This window comes from Lonchura striata, chromosome 2, assembly GCF_046129695.1.
Source record: "Lonchura striata isolate bLonStr1 chromosome 2, bLonStr1.mat, whole genome shotgun sequence".
NCBI classification, from domain to species: Eukaryota; Metazoa; Chordata; class Aves; order Passeriformes; family Estrildidae; genus Lonchura; species Lonchura striata.
The window spans coordinates 77,794,372-77,819,663 of NC_134604.1; the positions used below are offsets into that span (position 1 = coordinate 77,794,372).

Consider the following 25,292-nt stretch of genomic DNA (forward strand, 5'->3'; position numbering starts at 1 on the left):
AAATTAAAAAAGATCCCTGATCAACTAAATGAGTTGGTAGTGGAACCCCAAAACTGAAGCACAGGTTGAAACATGAGAACATTAGGACATTGTTAGAAATGCACATAACTCAAGCAATTGTATGTTCAGGTCCTTCCCCTGCTCCCCCAGAGCATTTTCATCAGCTGAATTAATGAGCTGCCAAACCTTGTAAATTAAAGCTGTCTTCAAGGTGAAAGTGTTTGTCCACAGAGAGCAGCATGGACTTCAGAGTCCCAGCACACAGCTGAGACCCTTCTGTAAAGTGTAGCTGCAGGCTGATGGCCCAGGGCTTGATTTGTCAAGATCTGAGGTCATGTTTGCTCGACCTAATGTGTTTGGGACTTTCAAAACAGTTTAGTTTTGTTGTTAAAGTTTCTGAAAAGTTTGGAAATTTTACTGGGTGATGCTCCAAGACTGAATGCTGAAAAGCTTAGGGCTACCATCAACCACTTCATAGGTCAAGAACTAAGTTCTTATTTTTATTTTGGTTGTAACTGATAGAAATTGAAATATGAGGTTCTCATTAGAATGACTCCAATGAAAATAAAGTTTTACTCACAAATGGCATAAGCTGTAGTCAGACTTATTTGAAAGTCTACCATTTATTTAGAAATCAGTGTCAGTGCTGCTGATTATTTTAAGTAGGTTAATTATGTGATTCTTAGACAGCTGGTTCACTTAGCAGAGATCATTACACTGTCATTACTCCTACAGCTGTCTGGTGATGGTGCCCAAATCAACGTGGGTTTCTGCTTTTAGCAATGTTGTATTAGTTCTCTGAAACTTCTGTGTTGTTCTCTAGGAATGTTTGTATTGAAGTCTTCATTGAACAAACTGCTGTAGTGAATATTTTAACATAACACCTCCAATACCTGGTGACATAGATTAAAAATGAAACTTCTGGAGGGTAGGGGCTAATGATGTAGTGGCTGGGAGTTGGAGTATTATGAAGATAATTTCCTTCTTGTTGTTTGCTTATGGAATTTTGGTTGCTTTTTCCCAGAAAATAATTTTGTGGCTCTTCAGAGACAAAAAATTTGTTTAGCTTGCTTTTGCTTCTGGTTCTCCCTATGAAAGGTCAACATATGTACAGTATTTTGTACTTCCAATACAAAACCTGTAGTTGCTTGTTTTTTTCACAATTAAGCAATATTTAAAGATATATTTATTTTGCCCTGCAGATGTAAAAAGGGGGAGAAAATCTACTTCCTCGAAGTGAGGTGATGTGTCTGGATTCCATGCATTCTTTGTCACTAGTGGAAATAGAGTGAGACACCTTTGGAAGGGGATTTAGTCCACAGAAAATCTTGAGTCCGAATAGTGGCACAAGATAAAAAAAATCTGGTCCATCATGTCTTGTGCAGTGATACTGGGTTAGATAGTTCCACAGTAACTAGTCCTGTATTGCAAGAATTTAATCATAAGTGCCTGCCCTCAATCATTGCACCAGATGTTTATGGTTTGCATTATCAGAGGATGAGTTATAAAAAATATCATCATTTCAAGTTAAGTGAACAGATGATTAATTTATGACAAGCTTCTTTAGTGGTTTAGATTTTTCCATTTAGCTGTGGAATGATTAAACCCAGCTGACTTTGTTCTCTGTAGGGTCACACCAAGATCAATGCCTTCAACTGGGCTAAGGTTCGAAAGCTGAGCTTCAAGAGGAAACGTTTTCTTATCAAACTACGGCCTGATGTGAATGTAAGTCCTTGTTAGGAGTTGATTAAATTGACAAAAAGTTATTTGGTAAATTTCTACAGACAGATCACACATGGTTTTTATCAACTCATGAGTATTTTAGTTGCTTCTGTTCACTGTTGGTACTGTGCACATCAACCTGGTATCTCAGGTGAGCAGTCCTGGCAAAGGATATGTAAACTGGATCAATCATAATAGAATGTTCCAGAGTCACCTTCTGGTTGCAACTCTGGTATTGTATCAATTCTTAAGGTATAGCATATAATCAATTTCTTCTCATTAACATCCAAACCACTGCTTTATCTCATCATATTTGTCAGTGAAAGGAAGTTTGAGCAATAGCTTTGATACTGACAGGCAGACCAGCAATGTCTCAACGTTAGAAGGATAGGGCCTGTTAAGCCTGAAAGCCAGTAAGTTGGGAAGAAACTTTTGGGTTTGTTTTTTTTTTTTTTGTTTTTTTTTTTTTTTTTTTTTTTGTTGTTGTTGTTTTTTTAGCATAGCACCTGATTTGTCAATACATTTCTCTAATCTATGTTGCTGACCAGCTTACATTGCAAATGCTATCCCAATTTTCAGAGTTCATTCCAGGACACCCTGGAATTCCTTATGGCCAGTCGAGATTTTTGCAAGTCTTTCTGGAAGATCTGTGTGGAGCATCATGCCTTTTTCAGGCTTTTTGAGGAACCTAAACCAAAGCCTAAACCTGTTCTTTTTTCTAGAGGTTCTTCATTTAGGTTCAGGTAAGACATGCATTCTTTCCACCTTTGTTGTCTCTCCATTTCAAAATCACATCCATAATGGTCTAGGATTAAACCTGTTCTTTTCAGCTCACCTTTTTTACATTGTAGTTTGCTACTTTATATTTTCCGTTGCATCTTCTCTGCCAGAATAGTGCAAAGAACACTTTAGGGGAAAAAACCTGCATTAATTTTGTAGTAGCTGTTGCAAAGTAGCTTTTTGGAGGTAAGATATGAAGTATATAGGGTCCAGCTGGTTTTGCACAAGAAAATTCACCCGTGTCCTAAGCAACCCTAGCTAGCAATCTTTGGGGATTCTTTGAATCCTCTGCTCCTAGGATGGGTCTTTCCTGTGTGTCAGAGTAAGATTGTTGCATGTCCCTGCGGTATACCGATATTTGTGTAGTTAAAAGCAATGGCTTTATTCTCACAAAGGATTTATTGTGAGATGATCACCTCTGCTAAGAGCAGGTATACCTGTGATATTGTTTGACCTGTAGGAAAGCTTTCAATAGTTGGGTTTATTTTTTTTTTTTTCTCATTACACTGGCAGAAGCATTACTGTAGATATTGCATTGTGTATGCCAGGGGGAAATCCTTCTATTCATGCAGTTTATTTTGTTTGTGAAGCTGATACGAGCTGTACAGCCAGAAACACTCTTTGCTGAGATGAATGATGCACTCTACATGCCTTGCATAAGAACACAGTGTATATATAACCACTCTGACTCTCTTTCCACCTTCTTTGCTGCCTGCAAAGTAAATCAATTAAGATGGAAGGACCTATGTTGGGTAAACAAACTATAACTTGTTAAGTTTCTGCCTGAAGTAAATAGAAGACTAGGTGCATTCAGTTTACCTCAGGCTTTGGAAAGCAGGTTTTGGCTACATCCTCCAGTCACTGTGATCTGTATTGCTACATTCAGTAACCTTTTCCAGGCCCTGAAAGCCTCTAATGAATTGGAAGAATTTAGCTCTCAGTTGAGCATTCTTGAGGTGTGGGTTTCCTGTGCTGCTTTCAGTTTGCTTTGGAGTTTATAGCTTTGCACAATAGACAAAGGTGCTGGGCTTTCTCACTACTTCACACCCTGTAGCAGAAGGGTAGAAAGGGATTTCCAGCCTAAACCTCTGCAGAAAATATGTGTTTTATAGTAGGAACCAAGGAATGAAGTAGATGTCGGGGGTTTCGTCTTGGTTCCAGGGTTTACTAATATCAGATAAGGCTGGTATTTGACTAAAAAGGATTCAGGAATATATTAATTCATTGCAGGAAAGCTTAACCCCTGCTTCACTTTCAATTGTAGTGACTTTCCAGTAATGTAGTACCCTATAGGGCCCACAAAGCTGAATTTAAGCAGTTCAGAAATGGCATCAAAAAGTAACTCCATAGCAAAAAAAAAAAAAGAGGCAAGTAACCCCCAAAATGGCAACAATCAGTGTGTATCTGACCAGATCCCCTTCTGTATGATCTTAACCTGAGTTTCTGATGATAGTGACAAATACTTTTCTGGTTGCTGTGACTTAATATGCAAGCCAAATACAAGGTTATGATGGTCAGGTGATATACTGTATTAAATACTTTAACTGTGGTTTTCTTCCAGTGGTCGGACTCAGAAGCAAGTTCTTGACTATGTTAAGGAAGGAGGGCACAAAAAAGTGCAGTTTGAAAGGTGAGGAAATAAATTTATTTTCCCAATATGTTATAATCCAAGAAAAGTAATGATTTCCAGTTAGTTACAGTCTGAGATATTGGCACTGATCCAAGGAAAAAAATTCCTTCTCTGCTGGCTTGACTGTTTATCACATGTGTAACATCCCGTGGTCCTGCATGTTTTAGCAGAAGTTTCGTAACTTATAGTTCACTTAAAATCAGTAGTCTTCAATCTGTTTTTCAGCAATGAACATCCTGCTATCACAGGTAACTTTCTCCCAATTTGATTTGCACCCTCTTTGTTGGGATGTGGTTAATGTGTGTGTACAGACATACTCAGCTCAGAATAAAACTGAAAGTAAGAAAAGGTACAGCCAAGCTCAAGGGAGAGGTCTCCAGGGAAACTGCAAGTCTTCTAGCTTGCTAGAGCCAATTCTGTCTGAACTCATCATGCTCATGGTGAGCTGAAAGTAATGGCCAAAATGCCACAAAGACCATGACAATAGTTCATTGCTTATGATTCATACTTACCCGATAGATAATTTTTGCTTTGGCGCTTTTCCCTTTTCTTACAGTGGTATGTTTGCAACACACAGCACATTAAAATTTTACAGAAAGGAGGAATGTTAATCTGTTTTGGAGCAAAATTTTATGAAAGCCAATATTCAAAGGTTTTGTTTTAAAAGCATGCCTCTTGATTCCTGTTTGTAGAAAAAAAACCTGAAATAGTTCTTTATGTGATTTTCCTTTTATCTCCAGGAAACACAGCAAGATTCATTCCATCAGGAGTCTGACTGCACAGCCTTCAGAACAGCATACAGAGGTGCCAAAACAAGTCAGTGATGTTGATGAAACCCTGGAAATGAAATCCTTTCAAACATTTCTTGTTAGATTTCCCTCCACTAATTGCTGTTTTAAAACCCTAGGAGCATAGTTTTCTGCTTGCTTACCATTTAGGTGGAAGCTAAGGAGCCCTGGGTGTCATAAGCTTTAGGTTCTGCTGAGTGAAACAGCATTGCTTACAGACAACCAGACAAATATAAATAGTGAGCTTGTCTGAGCTGTACTAATGACCATGTGAAAAATTGCAACCCTCAGTGTTGCTGATGTGGTCCTTGGTTGTAGCTGGCTATTGCATCTGGGGAAAGTGTAATTACTTTTCTTTGCTGAGAGGTCTTGGTTGCCCATTTCAAGGTGTTAGGTTAGCATTAACCAGGGAGGAGAACAATTATTTCCTCAGAAAGATTGCACCTCTGGCCTTCTAAGCCATTATCTCTGGTAGATACCATATGTATTTATCTCATGCTGACAGCTGCTATGTGCTGGGAGTTCACAAGTCCAAAACCCCAATAGGGGTGAGGCTGCAGCAGCTGCAAGTTCCTAAAGCATGTATTCACTGTGGGCACCTATGTGAATGCACACATACAGTACATGAAAACATAGCCACACATGTAAACACAGAAAACAGCACTCCCACAGACAGTGCCAGTGGCCTCACCCTCTTCCACTCTTTGGCTCTGGTTTCTTCAGTTACTTGTATCCCAAAAACACCAAACATATGGGCTGATGGCTCTCCTGGGACAGCCTTCAGAGGAGACTGGTCAGGAAGCTTCATTTTCCTGACTCGGTTGTTGTGGTTTCTCCACTTGCCAGTGTTTTCTTTGCTCATCTGTGTCTGTGGAGATGACCCTTTAATCACATAACCTAATGATAAGTAGTGCCTAAAATGTCAGGAGCAAGCTACTAGGTTAATGCCAGAATGCTACCTGAACCTTCACCTTCCATGCATCACTTCCTTTTGATATTCACAGGCTCTCCCCTTTCTGCAAATTTAGGAACTTCAGAGAATTTTGTTAAAGATGGAGCCCATTTCAAATAGCTTGCAGCATTTTAATATTGCTGAGACAAGCTCAGATAGATGGAGCATGGCTGCTGGGCAGATGTGTGCAGAAAAGCCAGCCTATGAACCAGTGGCAGGTATGCTCCAGGGAGTGAATGTAGGGTGCTCCAAAGCCCACACGTGACTTTTTTGGTGTATCTAAGTAGGCTGTGCAGAATTTGTTTTATATTTGTATATTTTCCTCCAACGTCTCAGAATAATGTGCACAGGTTGGTGCTTTTAGAGTGTTAGTGGCTGCTTTAGAGCATGGAAACACCTCAAATACCCCTTTTTACATTATCACTGAATTGTCTGCCTTCTCTTCCCTTGTTTAGCCTATGTTTTTTTCTGTTCTTCAAGATCAGAAATCTCTTTTTTTTAATTCTAATTAATTTTAAGGCTTGGGTTACTGTGGCTTCCCTCTTTTCTTTCCAAGAGACTCCTATGTTGTTGCGGATGTGAAATCGTGGTGCATAATTACATGCAGCCTTTTCCCTCTGGCTCCCATCCCTCCCAAACCTCTCCCCTCCCACTCTCCTTCCCCTTTTGTCTTTCCCTTTGTCTCCCCCTTGCCTTCCCTCTATTATCTTTGCAGAGTGCTAGAGCCTATGGAGACAGCAATGATGCTGCAGCAGTGCAGAGCTGCCGGCAGGGGAAGGAGTTGAAATCTTCAACAGAAGACACTGGACAGCACAAGAGCCCTTCCTTGAAGAAGAGTCCAAAGGAAGGCAGAAAGGTGGATGGAGCAGTGGTCTCAACAATGGAGGAAGAAGAGGAGCCTGCTAAGGATAAGATGCAGCAGAACAGACCTCAATCACAGCAGCCAAGCACAGGTCCAGCTTCCAGGGCTGCTCATGGCAGCAGCACCTCCATTCCTTTCATTGACTGCAGTGATGTAGATAGCGAGTATGATCTCCTCAGAGGACAAATAACCCGGTCATATTCCCAAACAAATGACAATTATGAGGGTGATTTGACCAGTGGTGCCTATATTCACTACAGAGATGAAAACCGCAATAGAACTAGGTATAGGGACTCCTCAGCTTCTCTAAAGTCTTCCCAGTATCTCTCTGAAGAGTTCCTTGATGATAACACAGCTAATCTCTCCTTCTACACTGGGGGAAGCCCCAGGATGCCAAGGCATAGCTCTCTGGTTGATGAAATGTTTAGAGGGCCGGGAAGCCGTAGTCCCCTGGCCACTCCATTGGCTCCCAGTAGCAAAGAGTCAAGCCCTAACATGAGCCTGAGTAGAACTGGCTCTCAGGGTTACGTCTCAGAAAACGGGCATGGCTGCAGGGCGAGGGCTGGGGAGGAGGACAGCCACGCCACTAACTGCCATGGGTATTGCAGATATTCTCCAGGTTCCCAACGGCCTTGTGCACAGAAAACCCATAACCTCTGCAATAAATCAGTTACAGATCCATTTATCCTAAGCCAGATATCCTCAACCCCTGGGCAGGAGTATAGATCAGAGAGACACCACAAAGGAGGTGGGGTGGCTAAGATGTCTTCTCCAGAGGGCAAAATGATGGCCAATGGTGTGCCAGCTGGGGCACAGTCAAAACAGAGCCCAATGATGCAGTCGCTGCGTGCCAGTGGCGTGATGGATCACATGGCTGCAATCCAGATGATGGAGGGCTCCACCAGCAGCGGGACGGAATCCAGTGATTCTGACTCTGAAGTCATTAATCCCTTCACTCACCCCCTGGTGTTTGGAAACCCCGTTGTGCTGAGCTCCTCTCCCATGCCTAGAAATAAGTACTCCTTTGGAAGCCTTCAGCTTGATGAGGAGGCGGAGGAGGATGTGTCTGTTGGCCTCAGTGATGAAGATGGTGTGCAGGTCTTCAGCTGCTAGGCACCAGCGTGTATGAGACCAGGGTTACTGTGGTTGCTCACTGGAGTGGTCGCATCTCCTGGGGCTCATGATGAGTGGCTGGTGATAATTTCAGTGCATGGGCTATTTCAGACATTATTGTTGTACATGCCAGCCAGAGGGAAAGGATGCTAGAACGCAATAATAAGTCTCAGTGATGCTTAACAGTTTGCATCTCCTCTGAAAGGCAGGAGGAGAGGAAAATTATTACTGATTTAGGTACATCTCTAAGACTTTATACACTCTTCTTTTTATGAAGTCTTGTTTTAGGTATATGTTGTAGCTGCTTTGATATTTGACTAGTTATTTTGACAAAACAAACAATGAAATCAAATAGGTACATTATGCTCTTTTATATGTCTGTTACAATCTTTTTCTCTCCCGTGCAAGGAGAGAAACTTATGAGTGCCTCAACAGAGTTAGGAGAAAAAAAAATAAAATTGCGGCCAAATGCAGGCAGCTTGATATTCAAGACCAGGACTTGTTGAAATCTTGAAATATGCTGGAAATTTTTTTCCATAGCAAGAATGTGTCTGGTCTACTCTTCTTCATAACTCATTTTATAATCTGATGAGCTGAGGGTACAAATCAGGCATGTATAAAATGACAGTATTGTCAAGAAAAACGACAGTATTGTCTTTTTCTTCAGTGGGTTCAACAGGCTCATTTGGTGATGGAGATTTTGAAACTCCAAACTCTTCCTTGGGCAAGAAAAAGAACAGGATACAATTCAAGTGAAAAAAAAAACTTTGGTTAAAACAGGTCTAATGAAGACTGGTATGAGTATTACTCACAAGGCAATCCTTTCTATCCTTTATCAGTTTAATATATATTGCAATAAATTTTTTAATTGCTTATACTTTCAGTGAAATTATTATAGAGACATCAGAGTTCTGTGGTGGGTGGTTTGGAAATAGTGGCTTTTTTATTTTTTGCTTTGATCACAAAAAATCGTAATCTGTGCAGGATCCTGTTACTCTGTCATAGGCTACTTTTTTAGTAGTGCCACCTCAGAAATTTTTCATCCCCTGACAAGAGAATAGTAGGAGTAACAGTGCTCCAGGGTGATGGTCTTATGTTCTATCCATAGAGTGGATTTGGGCAGAAGGACAAAGAGACTAATTATGTGTATACTTTATTTTCACTGGCCAGAATTATTGAGAATTAAGGTATCCGAATAAAATCTGATGTTAGTTTCTCCAAGTTAAGTAAGAAAATCCAGATGAAAGGTCCTCTGTATGGAAACTGTTCTACAGTTACTAGGGCTGGGAGACAGGATATGCTCTTTATAATTGGCCTTATTTTTAACTTTTATATATTTTTATTGTGGAAGAATGAAAATAAATCCCAGAATTTTAACTGATGAACAACAGCATTGACTGAACTGCAGGTCATTCCCAGTGATCTGCATCAGTTCATGCATGCAGCAATGATTAATCCATTCACATATTTACTGATGAAAAAGTTACAGGACTTTGTAAATTTAGACAATATAAAATTTTTCAATATTGTTTTTACAAAAATTATAAAATAAGAAGTCTTTTTAATTTTTCTAATGCCTTGGTCTATGCACACTTAATCTGAGTGAAGGATATTTAAAAATATACCTACAGTAGTTAGATGTGTTGTTATATACTTTACTGTTTTGAAAGTAAAATATATCTTTGTATAAATATAAGTATCAACTCTCTCATCTCCTTTAAAGTATTAGTTTCCTTAGAGATTATATACTTCATTCTTGAACAGGAATGATTTAAAGCATCTCTTTAGATACTGATATTTTGAGGACAGGGAATACTCTCATTTATTCCTGTAGTTAAAAGCATGAGTCTACAAATAGTGAGATTGATAATTAGGGAGAAGCTTGCTTGTATATGATTCTAAAAGAGGATGGTTTGTGTTTCGGATTTAGAATAGCTGTAAAATAATTGCCTTGAAGTTCACAATATATAAGATGAAATAAGTAGTTGAAGCTCACATCACCAAATAGTGTGAGCATGGGGAATTGGGTGCATGACTCTCCTTTTGATTTATTTTTTATTGCCTGTGCAGCAAAAGTATCAGTAGGTATAAAGTAAAGTAATAGCAGTTAGGACAGATGAATTAATTGCTTCATTAGCCAGTAAAATTAGAATTCAAGTAATGGATTTTCAACAAAAGGATTTGCAGTTATCTCTGCTACTTAAAAAAAGTGGATAGATTTCATATTCACTTTGGATTTAAGTGAATATAAAATTTTATAAGTAGTGTTTGTTATTTTGCATCCTCTCAGATACTGTTTCCAGGCTTACTACTTCTCTCATATGCCTACGAAGATGCTAAATTCACAACTTTTTAAGAACAGACCCACTGAGTATCTGGAGTTAGCCTAGTTGCTAATAAAGTATCTCAACAGCTTTTCCCACTTCAATATTATCCTCAAAAATGCTGTATGAGCAGTTTTCTGTCTTATGGCATTTTTTCAGCTTTGAATATTTAAGTAATTGTTTTTTTAACACATGGAATTCTTCCAGTTAAAAGAAGTAAAGTTTATAAATTACATAGGAAATAATTTCATTTAGGATTAATAACTTCTGCAGCATTCTAATGCCAGTGAAGCTCCGTTTAGTATCAGCAGACAAGGTTGTAATTAAAGCAGTCTGTGGGCCAAATTCCTCTACCAGACATGTGGTTCATGTCTGAGCCCTTGCCAAGAATGGTGAAGTGACAAAGGAATTTCAAACTGACATTTTCAGACAGGATCAGGCCCCTTAGAGTTCATCTGGGAATTTGTTTCTGTGGGACAATCAAAAGGACCTTGCAGAAAAGAACAGAAACCTTTAGGGCAAGACTGCAAATGAGATGAGATGGAGGAATTCTCGTCCTGGCTCACAAAGTGCTTGTGGTAAGAGGAGCTTGCCATTTCTAGTTCATTGTTGCAAACATTTATTAATTTGAATACACTGGACAACAGCAGTGATCTAAACATAACTTTGTCTCAAGTATAGTAGGTAGTTACAGACAGAGTAACTAACAGATTCTCCCACCAATTCCAGCAGATTTTGGAATGTGGCTGATGGTACTTTTGATTCACCGTTCTTTCAGTGAATGGCTGATGGTACTTTTGATTCACCATTCTAAAACATTTATTGTCAATAATGAACTTTCAGTTTCAAACTCATCAAGTGCCCAGATATCCTTAGGCAGCTGGTACAAACGAGGCAGGTGAGTCCCAGTGAGACTGAGCAGCTATGTCCAGTCTGAACTGTGTAGTCCTGCATCACCCATCTCCTGTCTTTCCAGAGGGTTGGAAGAAGCCTCTTGTTGGGTTGATGAATTCAGCTCTGTCCGTATAGTTGGGTAAATATGGAAGTGAGTTGCAAAAGTAGTTTAGGGGTTTGTCCATAATAATGTGCAGATCTAGGTATTCTCTGAATAAAAGACCATCTGATTCATTCTTTGCTATTCCAGCTACTTGACCACAATCAGCCATCCTCTACAATGGCAGTAGAAAGGTCATGTCAGACAATTTTAAGGTTTCTCCTACTCAGTATACTCAGCAGCAGCTCAAATTTGTGATCTCCTCTTGGGATCTTCTGGAATTTTTTTTTTTCATGGCAGTCTTTCCTAAAATCTAGTTTTCCTCAGTGACCCAGGATATTAAATTTGTCAATAAATAGAGGAAGGAAAGATGGAGAGCGGCAAGTTGTTGTAGAAGCCAAGAACTACATAAGCTATTCCAGGTATGGAGCTTTTATACCTGAATGGCCTAGACTGCACTGTTTTCAGTTTATGTCCATATCCCCTAGCAAACATACTCCTTGTGCATGGCAGAGAGGAGTGTTCTCTGAAGATGATTTACACCAAGTGCTGCCATTTCACCCATGGCTCATAGCCTGCCTAACAGGCACCATCTCACTAACCATTGCATACTGAATACAAATTATATCAAAGAAAAGCTGAAGAGAAATTTCTCTAGGTGAAAAATATCAACATGTCACTGAAAGTTTTTAGGTTTGCTGTATTCACATTTACCTTATGTGAGCTATACAAAGCTGAGTTATAGGCAGATGAGCATCATGAAAGAATTACATGTCAATAGTTTGAAAAAAATTGTATCAGTCTATTCGTTTTCTTCAAGATTAATGGGCATGCAAAACTGGAAAGAATTTTCTCCACAGAGCAGCATTGGTAATGTTGAATGTAATCAGTAGAACCCAGTAAAGAGTGAAAAAACAATGGTTTGTGAATTGGTTCACTAAATGGGCTAGTATTTTTTGACCAGACTGCTTCAGGACCTGTCTTTTCTCCCCTGAATATTTGTAGTACAGGTTTTTGGGGTTTTTTTTTTGCAGTGAGGCTTTTATTAGTTGAAGTAGCTCTGTTCATTCTGAAGCAAGGGCATTCATGCTTGAAACTCCTGTTCTGACTTCTCTGTCTGTACATGCAAGTACTTGGTGGTGACCAGAGAAAGTCAAATAGAAAATGGGTGAGACAGATCTAAAAGCTGTTTATAGGCCCTCTTTTTCTTCAGTAAGAAGCAGAGATGTTTTAAATTCTGTCCTCTTCAGTCCCACGATAAACACACAAACATAGAGTCTCTGTAATCACTAGAAGTTTCTTCTGGGGAGCTCCAGGAAGACAAGGAAGAGAGAAGAATAAAAAAATCTTAAGCATACAAAAAATATCTAGCCCTATTTATTTGCAGATCCCTTTGGCATAATGTGCTTTCCAGTCTTTTTCTGAGAGTTTCAAGTCCCAGTAGTTTTATAGGGTACTCGGAGAGCAAGAATTATGTTTATCAGTTGAACTGATGAAGCAGACCCAATTTTGAATTTTGGTAAAACCAGTGATTCAGATCTCATTGATATGATCTGCATGCAATTAGCATGAACTGTGGCTATTTCTGGAACAGTTCTTTAACAGAAAAAAGGATGCCTGACCTATAAATTCTGTCAAATTCCTTGTTTTTTTAACAAATCTCATTTGTCTTAAGGAGCCGTTAGACTGCTGTCAGAGGTAACTTTAGAATTAAATTTTAATTGCTGCAATTTAACTCTTAATGATGAAAAACAAATTACCAATGCAAGTTTTTCCTGACTTCTACACATGTTTGAGGAAGTTTGGTGTCACGGCCTTGTGCACAGAAATGTGGATCACTGGAGAATCCCTGCCATTCAGCAGCATGGTTGTCACCAAGCTGGAAAGAGCAGTGAATGTGAACGAAAGAGGTTCTCTGTTTAAGCATGTAATAAAGTAAGCCAAAATCTCTTTTAGTCTTCCAATAATGCTTCTGTCTCTCTCTCTCTGAATAGTGTAGTTTCTTAAGTCAGCTTCTGTATACTTTAGCTTATCTCTTTCCTCTTCATTTAGCAGATCAGTCCTCTTCTCCATAAAAAAATAAGAGAAACCCTAAATATATGAGGGAAATGGAATCTTCTGAAACAATTTTTTAATATATAGGCCTTTCTTTTGTTGCCACACAAGTGGTAGGAGAAGAGTCCTTTTCTCAGAAATCCAGCTGCTTATTGGTGTCTGCTTCTTGGTGGTGATGGTTGTGGGTCTTCTGATGCTAAGTGGCAGATGCACAGTGTTAACATCATGAGGATCCAAGGCTCAGACTGGTGTGTAACTTTTCTCAAATGTGAGAAGCAGTGGACTCTGGTTTCAGTCAAGCTACTTTAGGAAGAATTTTTGCCCATACTGTCAGGTTCTAGAGAGACAGAAAATTTAAATCCTAGGAAACTGACATCAGCAAAATCTTTCCTCTTCTGTTTCTGTAGTTCTATAGTTCCTGAAGTATGCCTAGACAGAGGCACATATCTTAATTACTTATTTGTAAGGGAAATAATCTGTGTGCAACATGTGTATCCTGAGTAAAGTTATCTTCTGTGTTCCTCCCTATGGTTAGGCTGTGTGGTGCCATTAATATTCTTAAATACAGATTTTCTACCTAAAAATCAAAGGCATCATATGAGCAAAAATTCTAGTTTGGGTGACATGTAGCAGTTCTACGGAGTGTTTTGTCTTTTGTTCTAATTCTGTGTTCTATAAAGAGCATGTAGAATAAGCTTGGTTTATGTTGTTTGTTATTAAAAGCAGTGAGCACTTTCTTTTAAATGAGATCTGGAAATCCTTTGTGCCTGGCTGAGCAATGTATTCACAGGCATGTTTTTCACAAATATGTGTGTAAATAACGGTAGTGTTATTACAGTAAAGGGAGTAAAGACCTTAGGATCATAAATTTGCATGACATAATTGTAGATAGTTTGCTCAAGAATGGTTAGAGTTTTAAGATGTAATTTTCGTTGATGATACTTTTTTGTAAAGTTTTGGCCCCTAAAAGAAACATAAAAATCTACAGTTCACACTGATAAAAATCAAGTCTAAAGGCAGTAATGATACAGCTGTCACTGACTGAGCATGGAAGGTTGAAGGAAAATTAATGCTTTCTGATTCAAGAGCTTTCAAGCTTGTTAAAATTAGATTAGATGCTTTCTTTAAAATGCTGCAAATCTGGTTTTGAGAAGTGCACAGGCTTTTGCCTTTGATGGTAATCAGAGGTAGTTCTTTCTGTTTAGTTCAGAGAATGTTAAAGCTCATGCCTGTTGCTTTTCCATGAGGTACTTAAACATATTTGATGAGCTGAATCCTTGTATTTCCCTTTTCCTGCTAAGAAAATCACCTGGGCCCCCTAACAAAAGTACACGAGCTTGGCAATGTTCACTTACCCAGCCCTTTCCTGATTTCTGTGTGTGCACATGCATAGATTTTTTAAAAACAAATCTCAATAGTAAAAATTATTTTTTAAGATTGGCAGTGCTGGGGACTTCATTCTCATTTTTGTCATTTGTTTAATACCTTTTAAAGAGAAACATTTTTTGTTTCATTGTATGCACTGTTTTGTCAGCATGTACCTCTCTGGGAGAAAAAGCCTTTTCAATGTTCTGTCTATCCTCAAAGCATGGTATATCTTCTGTTCCTTGCATTGTTTGGAGCACTGTCTCAATGTCCTTTTACTGCAGAAATGCCTATTTTGTATTTGGATTACCTGATTCCTCCTGTTACAGTGATCCTGCCTCACAGAGCACTCCTCTCCTCAGAATTAATGAAAACCAGGTTGTGACTCTCAGGTTGAGAAACCACACCGTGTTGAGGAGCAAAAGAGAAGAGGGAGGCGAGGGGAGAAGGTCTCTTTTCCAGAGCATTTGGGCTTCATTGAGCACAATCAGATTGCCCTTCATTTCCTAATGAAGGCTGCACCCAGCAATGCAGGCTGGGTGCCGTGGCTCGTAAGCAGGATCACTGCAGTCCTGGGGAGGTGTCTTGGTGGAATGGACAGTATCTGTGGCATGAGCTTACATGGGGGCTGAAGGTTCCAATTCTACTGTAGCACTGTGTCGTGTCGGTTTAAAGGCAAACAAAAGCAAACTAACCCTAACCCTGGGCACAGCCGGAAAACCTTCTATAGGTCGCTCTATTTCTGTCTGGAGAGATCAAGGCCAGACAAAGGACTGATGCCCAGTGACCTTGCATTCTCCCCAGACCATAATGCTCACTCTTTGTTCTTAAGATGGGAGTAGACCCTGATGTAGGCCAACAGCAGTTACTGTCTGATTTCACACTCACCGCTGTCTAATACTGCAGTACACCAATAAAGCATGGACTTTTACCAGCTGGAGAGTCGCTGGCTACTTAACCAACACCAAGCTTGATGAGACTATAAGCATGTCAAGCCATTTAACTGTGTATGCATGGAATTTTTTTATTATTATTTTTAGTTTCACCTGTACCTGAAGGCTTTTACTCATTCTAACTGGTATTTTGCTGTAAAACTGTCACTGGTTTAATTGTTCTGTCCAATTGCTAGCTGATGCTTTGTCCTAAATATGAGGAAATTGGTTCATTGAGAAGGTGCACCATTTTCTCAAATTCTGCTCACAGCTGTGGGCGTGCATTTTGCAGCCGTGAAGTCAAAGTGAACCTTTCTTCCTCTCAAGCTCCTCTTCAAGCCAGGCAGAGTTAGTGGTTATGTGTGACATTGGATTTCTTCACGAGTTTGCTTTTAATTCCTGTTCCTCCTCAAAATCTTTGGTACTGCATTCAGGGATGTTTGTACATTCATTTATGGCTGTTGTAACTACATTTCAAACTAACAAACTGTATCCACTGCTCCAGCTTGATTCCTGTAATGGGGAAGAGAAGTGCAGCTTGATGAACTGGTTCCCCTCAAGATTTTGTGGAAGTCAGTGGGATTTTTTTCTTAGACTGAGGGAGAACAGAGCATATTCTCCATCCCATAACTCTTCAGCAGCATGACTGTGCCTGGTTCACAGCTGGGGAGAGAAGGGGTGGACACCATTATTAAACTCTTCTTCAATCTAAGGTACTTTAGTGATTGGTGAAGTGCATATGAAAGCTCCTGCTGCTTCCTCTGGTGCTATCTCTCCCCATGTCATTTTGTATCTTCTCTGACCAAAACATTTAGATGCACATTAGAACTATACAACCACTGTGAAAATGGAAAATTAAGCTAGACTGTGTGGGCACAGCAGTGGCAGCTCTGTCAGATACTTTCTTATTAAAGAGCCTTTGTAAGTTATATGCTCAGTAATGCCAAGGAGAAAGGGAAAACAACTTGGATTTCATCTGCTAGACTGGAGTTTAGAAAACAGTGATCTGACATTCAAGTTGAGTAACTGGGATATGCATGTCACAAGCCTCCCCTGACTACAGAGCAGGCCATGGAGCAGGAGTAAGAGAGAATAAGTCCTGCAACATTCCAGGTATTGAGCAAGGTGCTTTTCTGGCTCTTAATATGTTTTTAATTTCTAAATAACAGTAACAACCTTGAGAACAATAAAATTCTCAAGAGCTGACTTGATCAGACCTTAAGTGGTACATGAAGTTTTCCAGCAGAATTTCAGTCACCTCTAATAATGGTTGATGTTTTCTCTCACTTTCCATAACTGAGTCATTATCACTTCTTGGTACTCCACAGAAAAGGAGCATTCCCATGGGCTTCTTAACATTGCTGTGCTCTTCCTCTCTGTTAAAAAACACTGTGTATGAATGGGATGTGTTCCTTTTGAAGCAGATGCAGAACACTAAATGGCCTGATTTTGTTATTTTGTAGTTTCAGGAGAAAATGAGTGAAGGAGGAATATCTTCAGGATACAGAGTGCCACTTGTCTCCCTCACAAAGAGGGAGCTCTCCTGTGTTAGGTTAGTTTCTAACCAGGGATTTCATGTCATCTCATGCTGCCTATGTAATCAATAAAGAGGCAGCAGGCAGTTCAGGCCACATATGATGTGAATTGACCTCTGGGAGATACTTCCTTCATCATGTGGAAAGTACCGATTTTAACTGTTTTTCCTTTGATGTGAGCTATGTTTAGGGCAGTATCACTCAGTGCAACACTCCTTAGGCATCACCCTCAGCCCCTGCGGGCTCACAGCTGTGAGCACAGGAGCCAGGAGTATCACAGGTACAGTGAGTGGGATGGATGGTGTCTGGTGGCCAAGGGCAGAGCCTGGCCTGCCCCTCTCTGGCAGGGCACCCACAGCTTGCCAGCACTCCATGCCTTCCTACCCTCAAACTGCAGCAAGCAACTGATGTGTATTTTGGCAAAGGTGTAGCTATTAAGTATTTGATTCTAGCTGCTGGCTTCTTTTTGTGTAGCACATGGAATACGTATGTTGGTGGGGAGCGATTTGAGACACGTGTAAAGCTAGGAGGATAACCCGTACTTTTATGTCCTGTGGCCATGTAAAATGCCATTGTCATTTCATAGATTTTTTTCCCCAAGTTAGATTTCAATCAAGTTTTGCTTCTTTTGTTACCTTTATCTACTGCAGCACTTTTGTCTGGTGTCAGTGGAACAAAGAACCTCTCCAGGTATTTTGGCATTGATGGTAAAATCTGGCATGCCATGGTAAAGTGCATTCTCATTACTTGCCACTGTCATAAACCAGTGTTGGTTTCTCTTCTTAAACCCATACTTAGAAAATAATTGAAGCACATGCATAATGATTCCTACCCACTCCTCCAAGGATGTAATTTTAGTATATACTTAAATAATCTTCAAATAAACATTCTTTTGTGCTTTCTCTTGGTTTGTGTGTATACAGCTGACTTAATTAAATTTGAAAGATGGCCCAATTCTGAATCTAAATAAAAATCACTTGAAGTACAAGCAAAGACAATTCTGTGTTACCAGCTGCAAACCATTTAGGCCTCCAGTGTGCAGTAGCATTTGCTATCTGGCAAATGACATGCTAATAATTGCCTGTCAGTCCATGCATCCTTGAGGGTGAATGGTAAGGGATTTCAGTACCTTGTAAATAGGATTGGTCTTCTCCCTTCTGCTTCTGTTTGTATTCTGCAGTATGTAGTTGATGAGTAGAGCCTGTATGAATATACTCTTCTGTGGCAGGAGATCAGATGAAACACTTTGTTAATTCAGGTTATATCTTCCTCACCTCTGTGAAAAGAGAAGGTCACTTTGCAGCACTGCCGTGACCCATCAGCATGACACGTGTCCTGATTGATTGGTGATGGGGGAGGGGAGAGCCTCCATTTTTGTTTCTTCATGCTTACTGACTTTTTCACACCAAAACAAACTTGTTTCCCACATTTCCCAGAGCAATATGCAGTGTGTTGGTATCTCTGGCTGTGTTGGCTGTAATTAGGCCCCAGAATGTGCTAATGTAAGGATATTTTGAGGTCCTTTTGTAATGCAGCCACTTTCTTATAACTAGTTTCAATTTTCACTTGTTCAGTGTATTGGCAGGTGGGGTCTGACTGAGCTCTTGCTTGTAGGTGGTGATGGTGGTTGGGTTCGGTCCCTGCTCCTGCCCACATTGGTACCAAAGGGGAGGATGTGGCATTTCAGCTTGCTGCAAAATAGCTTTGAGAATGTCAGTGATGCATTGACATGCAAAGTCTTTTATCAGTTGGGTGTATACACAGTGCTGTGAGCCACCAGGCACATTTCTTGTGATACTCTCCATAATACTTTTCCCAGGTTAATGTCTTCCAACTGTAAGATAGGGCATCTTTCTAATTCATTGTCCTTTTGATATTTTGTAGTTTGAAATACTTGAGTTGTACTGATAAAAATTACAGTACATCAGAGCTTAGATCTAAGATTATAGATAGGTAGATAGATATGTCAATATATCAATATCTATCTATCACAGATAGGTGCTATTTAACTCCTAGACTACAATGCTGTGAACTTCTCACAGAGGTGCAAATCATTTATTCGCTGTCATATGACAGGCATAGTGCCAGAATTTCTTTGTTTCCACATTTGAGGTGATATCACTTTTCTTATGTCTTTTGTAATGTAGTTAAGTACTTTTAACCTTACAACCTTGCTATTAATCTGTTTCACTATTTCTCAATGATGAATTCCATTTCTTTGGAAAATACTGTATACAGTTGTGTGCTAGTGTCAATAAAATTGACATTTGTGTAACAAGCTGTGGCATTTTCTCAAATTTCACTGAACATTGATTTAGTGTGAAACTGTTGGTAAATCCTTTCTTGCTAGCTGTAATAATACAGACCTTTATTTCAGACAAATACTGCTTTGACTTTGATTTTTAATAGGCTACATAACTGTCATGATTACGTAAACTGATAACTGTGCTGTTTTTTCCTTCTCTTTTCAAGGGAATGATTTATAAACGTGAACTGGTTTGGAACTGGAAAACATTCATGTTCTAGCAATAAAGCTTGAGTTGTTCCAGAAAATAAATAGGTTCTACTACTGACCTAATTATATTTATTTTATATAATATTTACTGGAGTATCTCAGCTCTGGTTTTCTAGCACCAGGAACATTTACCTATCATAATTTAGGGAGGACATAACGACATAATAGTAAATTGTATTTGACCCTAATTATATATGGCGATGTATATGTTTTACATTTCATCTTAGACAGCCTGTTAGCTGTGGTAGTCAAGAGCTTGTCACATTTTTTTGGTTGGATTTTAATGTATGATGCCAAAATGGCACAGACTGTTAATGTTCTTCCACATGACAGATTCTTCTTCTAAAACAGGTTTAGATTGTCAGATGTATGGAGGAGGGGATAACTGGGAGAAGACTGGCCATTTTTGGCAAACTTTCTTTCTGTGCAGTCATTAATCTGGCTGCCTCCCAGAAGACAAAATGCTGATTTCAGTAATTTAATCTAGCATATATGAATCCATGGAAGTGTAATCAATTGTCTAATTCTTTAATATTTTTAATCCAAAATGAAATGGGACTTTATATCTGTGAAAATCTGAAATTGTCATGCTTTGTGCATTAAAAGTATTGTTTTTCTTATGTAAATGTAATGCTAGCATTTCCATCCCAAACAATCAGAGGAGCATGGAAAGACTTACAAGGTATAATATACATACTCGTGTTGTGTGTAGAAATTGGGGAACTCGTAGTTTTCTCCCTTCATGTTAGATGTGACTGATCTTAGCAGCAGCACTTCTGTAGAAAGTCATCCTTTTTCTCTAGACCTCAACTAGATAAATTTGTACTAACTTATCCTGTAGTTCCCTATGAAGTACTGATTTAAGTGTTTGAAGTTCTGCTTTGCTGGAAAGAATGGCACTCCTGAAACAATTACTGTATTGTTGTATTTATTCTCTACTATAGAGTGGATTAAAATGATGAAATTATTTTTATTAACTTGATGTCTAGAATCATAGAATGGCCTGGGTTGGAAGGGACCTTAAAGACCTGATAGCTCCAACCCCCCTGCCATGGGCAGGAGCACCTTTCACTAGACCAGGTTCTTCAGAGCTCCATCCAGCCTGGCCTTGAGCACTGCCAGGGATGGGACAGCCACAGCTTCTCTGAGCAAGCTGTTCTAGTGCCTCACCCCTCCCACAGTAAAGAAATGCAGTTCAGTCAGCTGTGCCTTGATTCCTTCCCTTCAGATATAGTCATTTCAGCCAGTTTTATCAGCTAAAAGACACTTAACCAGTACCATGGTGAAAGCAAGTGGATGCAGTTCCTCTGACTTCAGGGCCATTTGGACTAGTTTGAGTACCCTGATTACTTTGTCTTGTAGCATAATTTCACACACTGCAATTTAAGATTATAACTCCTTGTGGTGCTTTCTTGAGAAAGCTTGTCCTAATTGATTTCTATTTTATCATTTTTCTTAGCAGGTTCTCTGACTGGCAGCCCTCACCTTTCAGAGCTTTCCATCAATTCCCAAGGAGGACCACCAGTGGCAAATATGACTTTATCTCCAAACCTGAGCCCTGATGCCAAGCAGTCATCTCCCTTGGTCAGCCCTTTGCTGAATGACCCGTCATGTATCAGGGCTGATGATGAAGAAGAGGTCAAAAGAAAAGTAAGGCAAATGAAGTTGGCCTTGTCTCTTGTCTCTGATGTGTTGTGATAAATCTGGGTCATTCATGTTGGTTGCAACTTCAGGACCTTGTTTGGATGGGATCTTCTATAAATCTTAAGGAGTGGAGTTCATTAGTTTGTTGTAACAAAACAGTCAGCTCCATTGTCTTACTGCAGGGAAAATTTCCAGGTGACAGGATGAAGAGAACAGTGTTGAGCCTGTGTGGGAGTATCTAACCCAGGCTCTCCAGTCTGTCTCTTCTGGGGGCACCACTGGGAGCATCTGGTTGTGGGAGTAGAAAATGCTCTCTGTGAGCCACAGCTTACAGCATTCAGCTGGGAGTGTTTGGCTCAGACCCATCATTGCAGCAAAACCATAAGGGAGCATCACATCCAAAACTGCTTTCTGAAGATAAAGTGTTTGTCTGAGCCAGGGTGTTCTGGGTGCCTGCTGGCTCATCCCTCCTCTGCTGCTGGGTGAGAGAGGCTTCCTTTTATCCTTCTGTGGCTGGTTTTTTCTCCTTGTCTTAGAGCATCTCAGGAGGCAGAAAGAAACTCTGATGGCTTTGCTGGGAAGTGGGAGTTTATGTAAGGAAGATGTCTTTCCCCACTGTATAGTTAGCAAGATGTGTGAAAGAAATTTGAGAAGAAGAAAATGCGAAGATGTGTTAATAGAGTCAGGACTCTGTGCCAGTCCAAGATAGAGCAGCCAGTGACTGTGTGCACTAGCTGCTGATGGTTCCTGTGGGGGTGCATTCTGACTGGGAAATGCCCACACAGACTCCCTTTGCAGGGCACTCACAGTGTTTGCACTGCATCATTCATCTTCCAGGAGGAAACAAAGGAAAAATATCTGTGGTTAGTTTTTTCTTTAATTTTTGCTTCCTGAGCAACACAGAAGACAACCAGCTGTGTTACTTTGGCTATTCAGAATTAAGAAATTTTTTATCTGTAGCCTAATCTAAAATCTATTAGGTTGTCCAGCCAAGAAAACCTTACAGGTTTGAATTTTTTTGGAAGTATTTTTCCTGTGGATTACCATTCCAATGAAGAAACTTACAATAATCAGGTACTAATTTTTGTCATTTTGTCAAATTTAGCACTTGATTTAAATGGTCATTTAGCCTGCAAAGGATTTCTACATGAACTTCACGTCCTGCTCCAGAAATAAACTGAAAGGAACATCAGCACCCCAAAGCAGTACAAATTGCCTTAGCAGAAAAGGAAGTCTCTCAAAAACCCACAGAAGGTTCTTGTTCTCTTGTGTTTGCAAGGAAAGGTTGCTTTTAGGGCTTCAGGGCTTGGGAACATTCAAGGATGAGTCACAGCATAGCCACAAGCAAGGGTCACTGGTTTGTAACTCTCTTTGTGATTTATTATCTACGGTTTCTTTCTCCATAAAAGCAGAGGAAAACATAATGTGCTTGCATTTTACAGCGGTTCCCAACTGAGAAAGCTTACTTCATTGCTAAAGAAGTGGCAACCACGGAACGAACATACCTGAAGGACCTTGAAGTCATCACATCGGTATGTTCACTTGAGCCTTACTCACGGAGCACGTGAAGCTCTTTGCAGGGGTGGCATTTCATCTGCTCCATTTAACATCCTCACTGCTCCGTGCTGCTTTTATATTCTGCACTGTAGTTATTCTGTGCTGTGCACAGCAGTTCTCCTCCAGGGAGGAAGTAACACAAGAATCAGAGAGTAGAGGTTTGCTCTGTGGTTAGTAACATGCACTAAGAAGCTGTATCAGGTTGAGGAACTTGGGACACACTTGAGTTGTATTTTCTTGCTCTCGTGCTTTGTGGTTATAATTACTAAAAATGCCTGTGGGTTTTCAATGATTTCTCTTAAAACTGAAGTAGCTCCTTAGGGGCACATAAAAATGTTTTCTACTGTATTAAACGCCCTCCCTTTAACATGAAATATTGCAGAGTACCTATTTGAATGATTCTGATTTTTTCAGAAAGTGAAACTGTGTGTTAAATGAGGCATTCATCTGTAGCATCTGATCAGAGTGTGATTGTTAAAGTCACCAAGGCAAATAGCTGCCATCTTTGCACACACAGCAACAGTCTTGTTTCACTTCAGAGAATAATGTATACCAGATCTGGTCTGAAATAACAATTTTTTTCTGTGAAATGGCACTGGATCCAAACCCCTTAATGGCATTTTGGCCAGCTCCAGATATCTCAGCTCTTAAATCACCCAGTGAGGTGCATTGCCCACACCTGTGTTGAGTGTTGTGGTAAGGAGGACATGTTCTGGGGGAGAGTGTTGGAACCAGCTGGGAACCAGGGACACACTTTCTCCTCAGCTTCTTCTGTTCTTCTGGAACAGACCAGGATCCCACATGACAGATGCAGCTAATCAGACCCCAGCTTAGACAGAGCCAATATAGCATGGTTTTTACAGGCAGCAGGGTAGCTGTGGTCCCACTGTTACTTACCCTTGCCTTTTTGGGAAGCTGGCCTGCTGGGAGAGGCCAGGTTCTCTGGGACAGTTCTGCAGTCATTGCTGTAGTCTCAGCAGCAGATACATTTTTTTTTCATCTGATATTTCACCCAGTGGCAGCAAAAACAAAAAGTTTTAGCTCTTCAGAGCTAAAGCCCATTTTCCACCCCGTCCTTCATCCTTATGGTAGGCAAATTTGAATTTTCTGGATCAGCAAGAGTGATGGGCCTGATGATTAGCATACAGTTGTATCAGCTGTGCTCCACAAGTAACTGGCCCAAGAGGCCACTGAGAGTGAACAAGTAGCCAACATAGTTGGAAAAGGAACAACTGCAGTGCATGAATTCTGAGGCTTGGTAGATGAGCTTCAACTTCAGCTCTGCTTGGTGCTGAGATAAAGCAGGGGAGAGGGAAGCTTGGGAGGGATCTCTTTTTATCCCAGCTCTGGCTCAGCTCCAGCTGATGCAGTGTCAAGCAAGACTGCTCTGACAGTCTTCTAGGGTCCCAACAGCCTTCTAGGTACTGCTGGAAGTCAAACACAGATATCTGGAACCCCTGAGGGCAGTAGAGAGTGAGCAGTGTTACCCTGTTGAAGATAATAGGCACTACTCCCTTGGCAAGCTGCCTAGTCCTATGGTTTTATGTCACCCATAGGCTGTTAGGGTGAAATAAAGAGAATATGGAGCAAGACTGAGCAGGAGCCTGTTTCAGCCTTTACGGTGCCTGTCACTGCCACTCCAGTTTGTGATAGAAGTGTCTTCCACTTGCTCACTTTGCAAAGTGATGTCCTCTGTGTGCACACAGTAACACAGGCGTGGGTGCTTACCGAACCAGCTCCTGCCAAAGGCATTTCAGATGGAACTTGGCAAAAAGAGAATGCAGAGCATGTTTTTTGCTTTTACTGAATTGTTTACAACTATTGTAATGCTCTTTCTCTTTCATGTGCAGCATTTGCTAATTGGGTTTGTATTGACTAACCAGTTTGGGTTTAAAAAGAATTTTCAAGATTTGATCAGTGATGGCAAAAGGGAAGGGAGTTCTTTTTCCAGCTGTGTGGGGTCTGATCTCTGATAAGTGTACCAGTTCAGCACACAGGAATGTCAGGGATAGACTGGGTTGTGTTCCTAGTGCCAGCTAAATATGATCCTTGCTGGCTTACCTGTTAGGAGTATTAGGTTAGGTACATAAAGACAGAAAATGATCATACATACCGTCTGCTTTCCACCCACTGATAATTTTGCTTCTTTTTTCCTTTGTAGTGGTTTCAGAGTGCAGTGAGTAAAGAGGATTGCATGCCTGAAACACTGAAAAATCTAATTTTCTCCAACTTCGAACCTTTGCACAAATTTCACACTGGTTTTCTCAAGGAAATTGAGCAGAGACTTGCTCTGTGGTAAGATTGTTGATTGTTATTTATCTGTATTCTTTCATGCAGTTTAGCATTTTTGCATTCCCTTTTTGCTAACTCCTTGTGATCTGCTGTAGGGCTTAATTTGTGAAAGTCACAGATGTTGGTTATTAACAGACAGGGTTTATTGAATCGTGCTTTGTTCATGTTTACTTGACAAACTCTGTTGTTCAGATATCTCAGTTACAGGCATATGCAAATGAGATCATAATTC

The 25,292-nt window shown here is 40.1% G+C and overlaps 1 protein-coding gene across 7 annotated transcripts in view; it reads left to right on the forward strand.

Annotated features, from left to right (window-relative positions):
- FARP1 (FERM, ARH/RhoGEF and pleckstrin domain protein 1) overlaps positions 1 to 25,292 on the forward strand; it is a 200,378-nt gene that overhangs the window by 147,813 nt on the left and 27,273 nt on the right. For 4 of the 7 annotated variants that reach the window (XM_021530281.2, XM_021530282.3, XM_077781491.1 and 1 more), the window contains 8 exons: positions 1,630 to 1,725; positions 2,302 to 2,465; positions 4,064 to 4,132; positions 4,873 to 4,948; positions 6,588 to 6,825; positions 21,027 to 21,217; positions 22,654 to 22,743; positions 24,930 to 25,063. In XM_021530281.2, coding sequence (XP_021385956.1) covers positions 1,630 to 1,725; positions 2,302 to 2,465; positions 4,064 to 4,132; positions 4,873 to 4,948; positions 6,588 to 6,825; positions 21,027 to 21,217; positions 22,654 to 22,743; positions 24,930 to 25,063 — 1,058 coding nt within the window. The remainder of the gene's footprint in view (positions 1 to 1,629; positions 1,726 to 2,301; positions 2,466 to 4,063; positions 4,133 to 4,872; positions 4,949 to 6,587; positions 6,826 to 21,026; positions 21,218 to 22,653; positions 22,744 to 24,929; positions 25,064 to 25,292) is intronic. The other 3 variants (XM_021530283.3, XM_021530284.2, XM_077781490.1) reach the window with 3 other exon arrangements.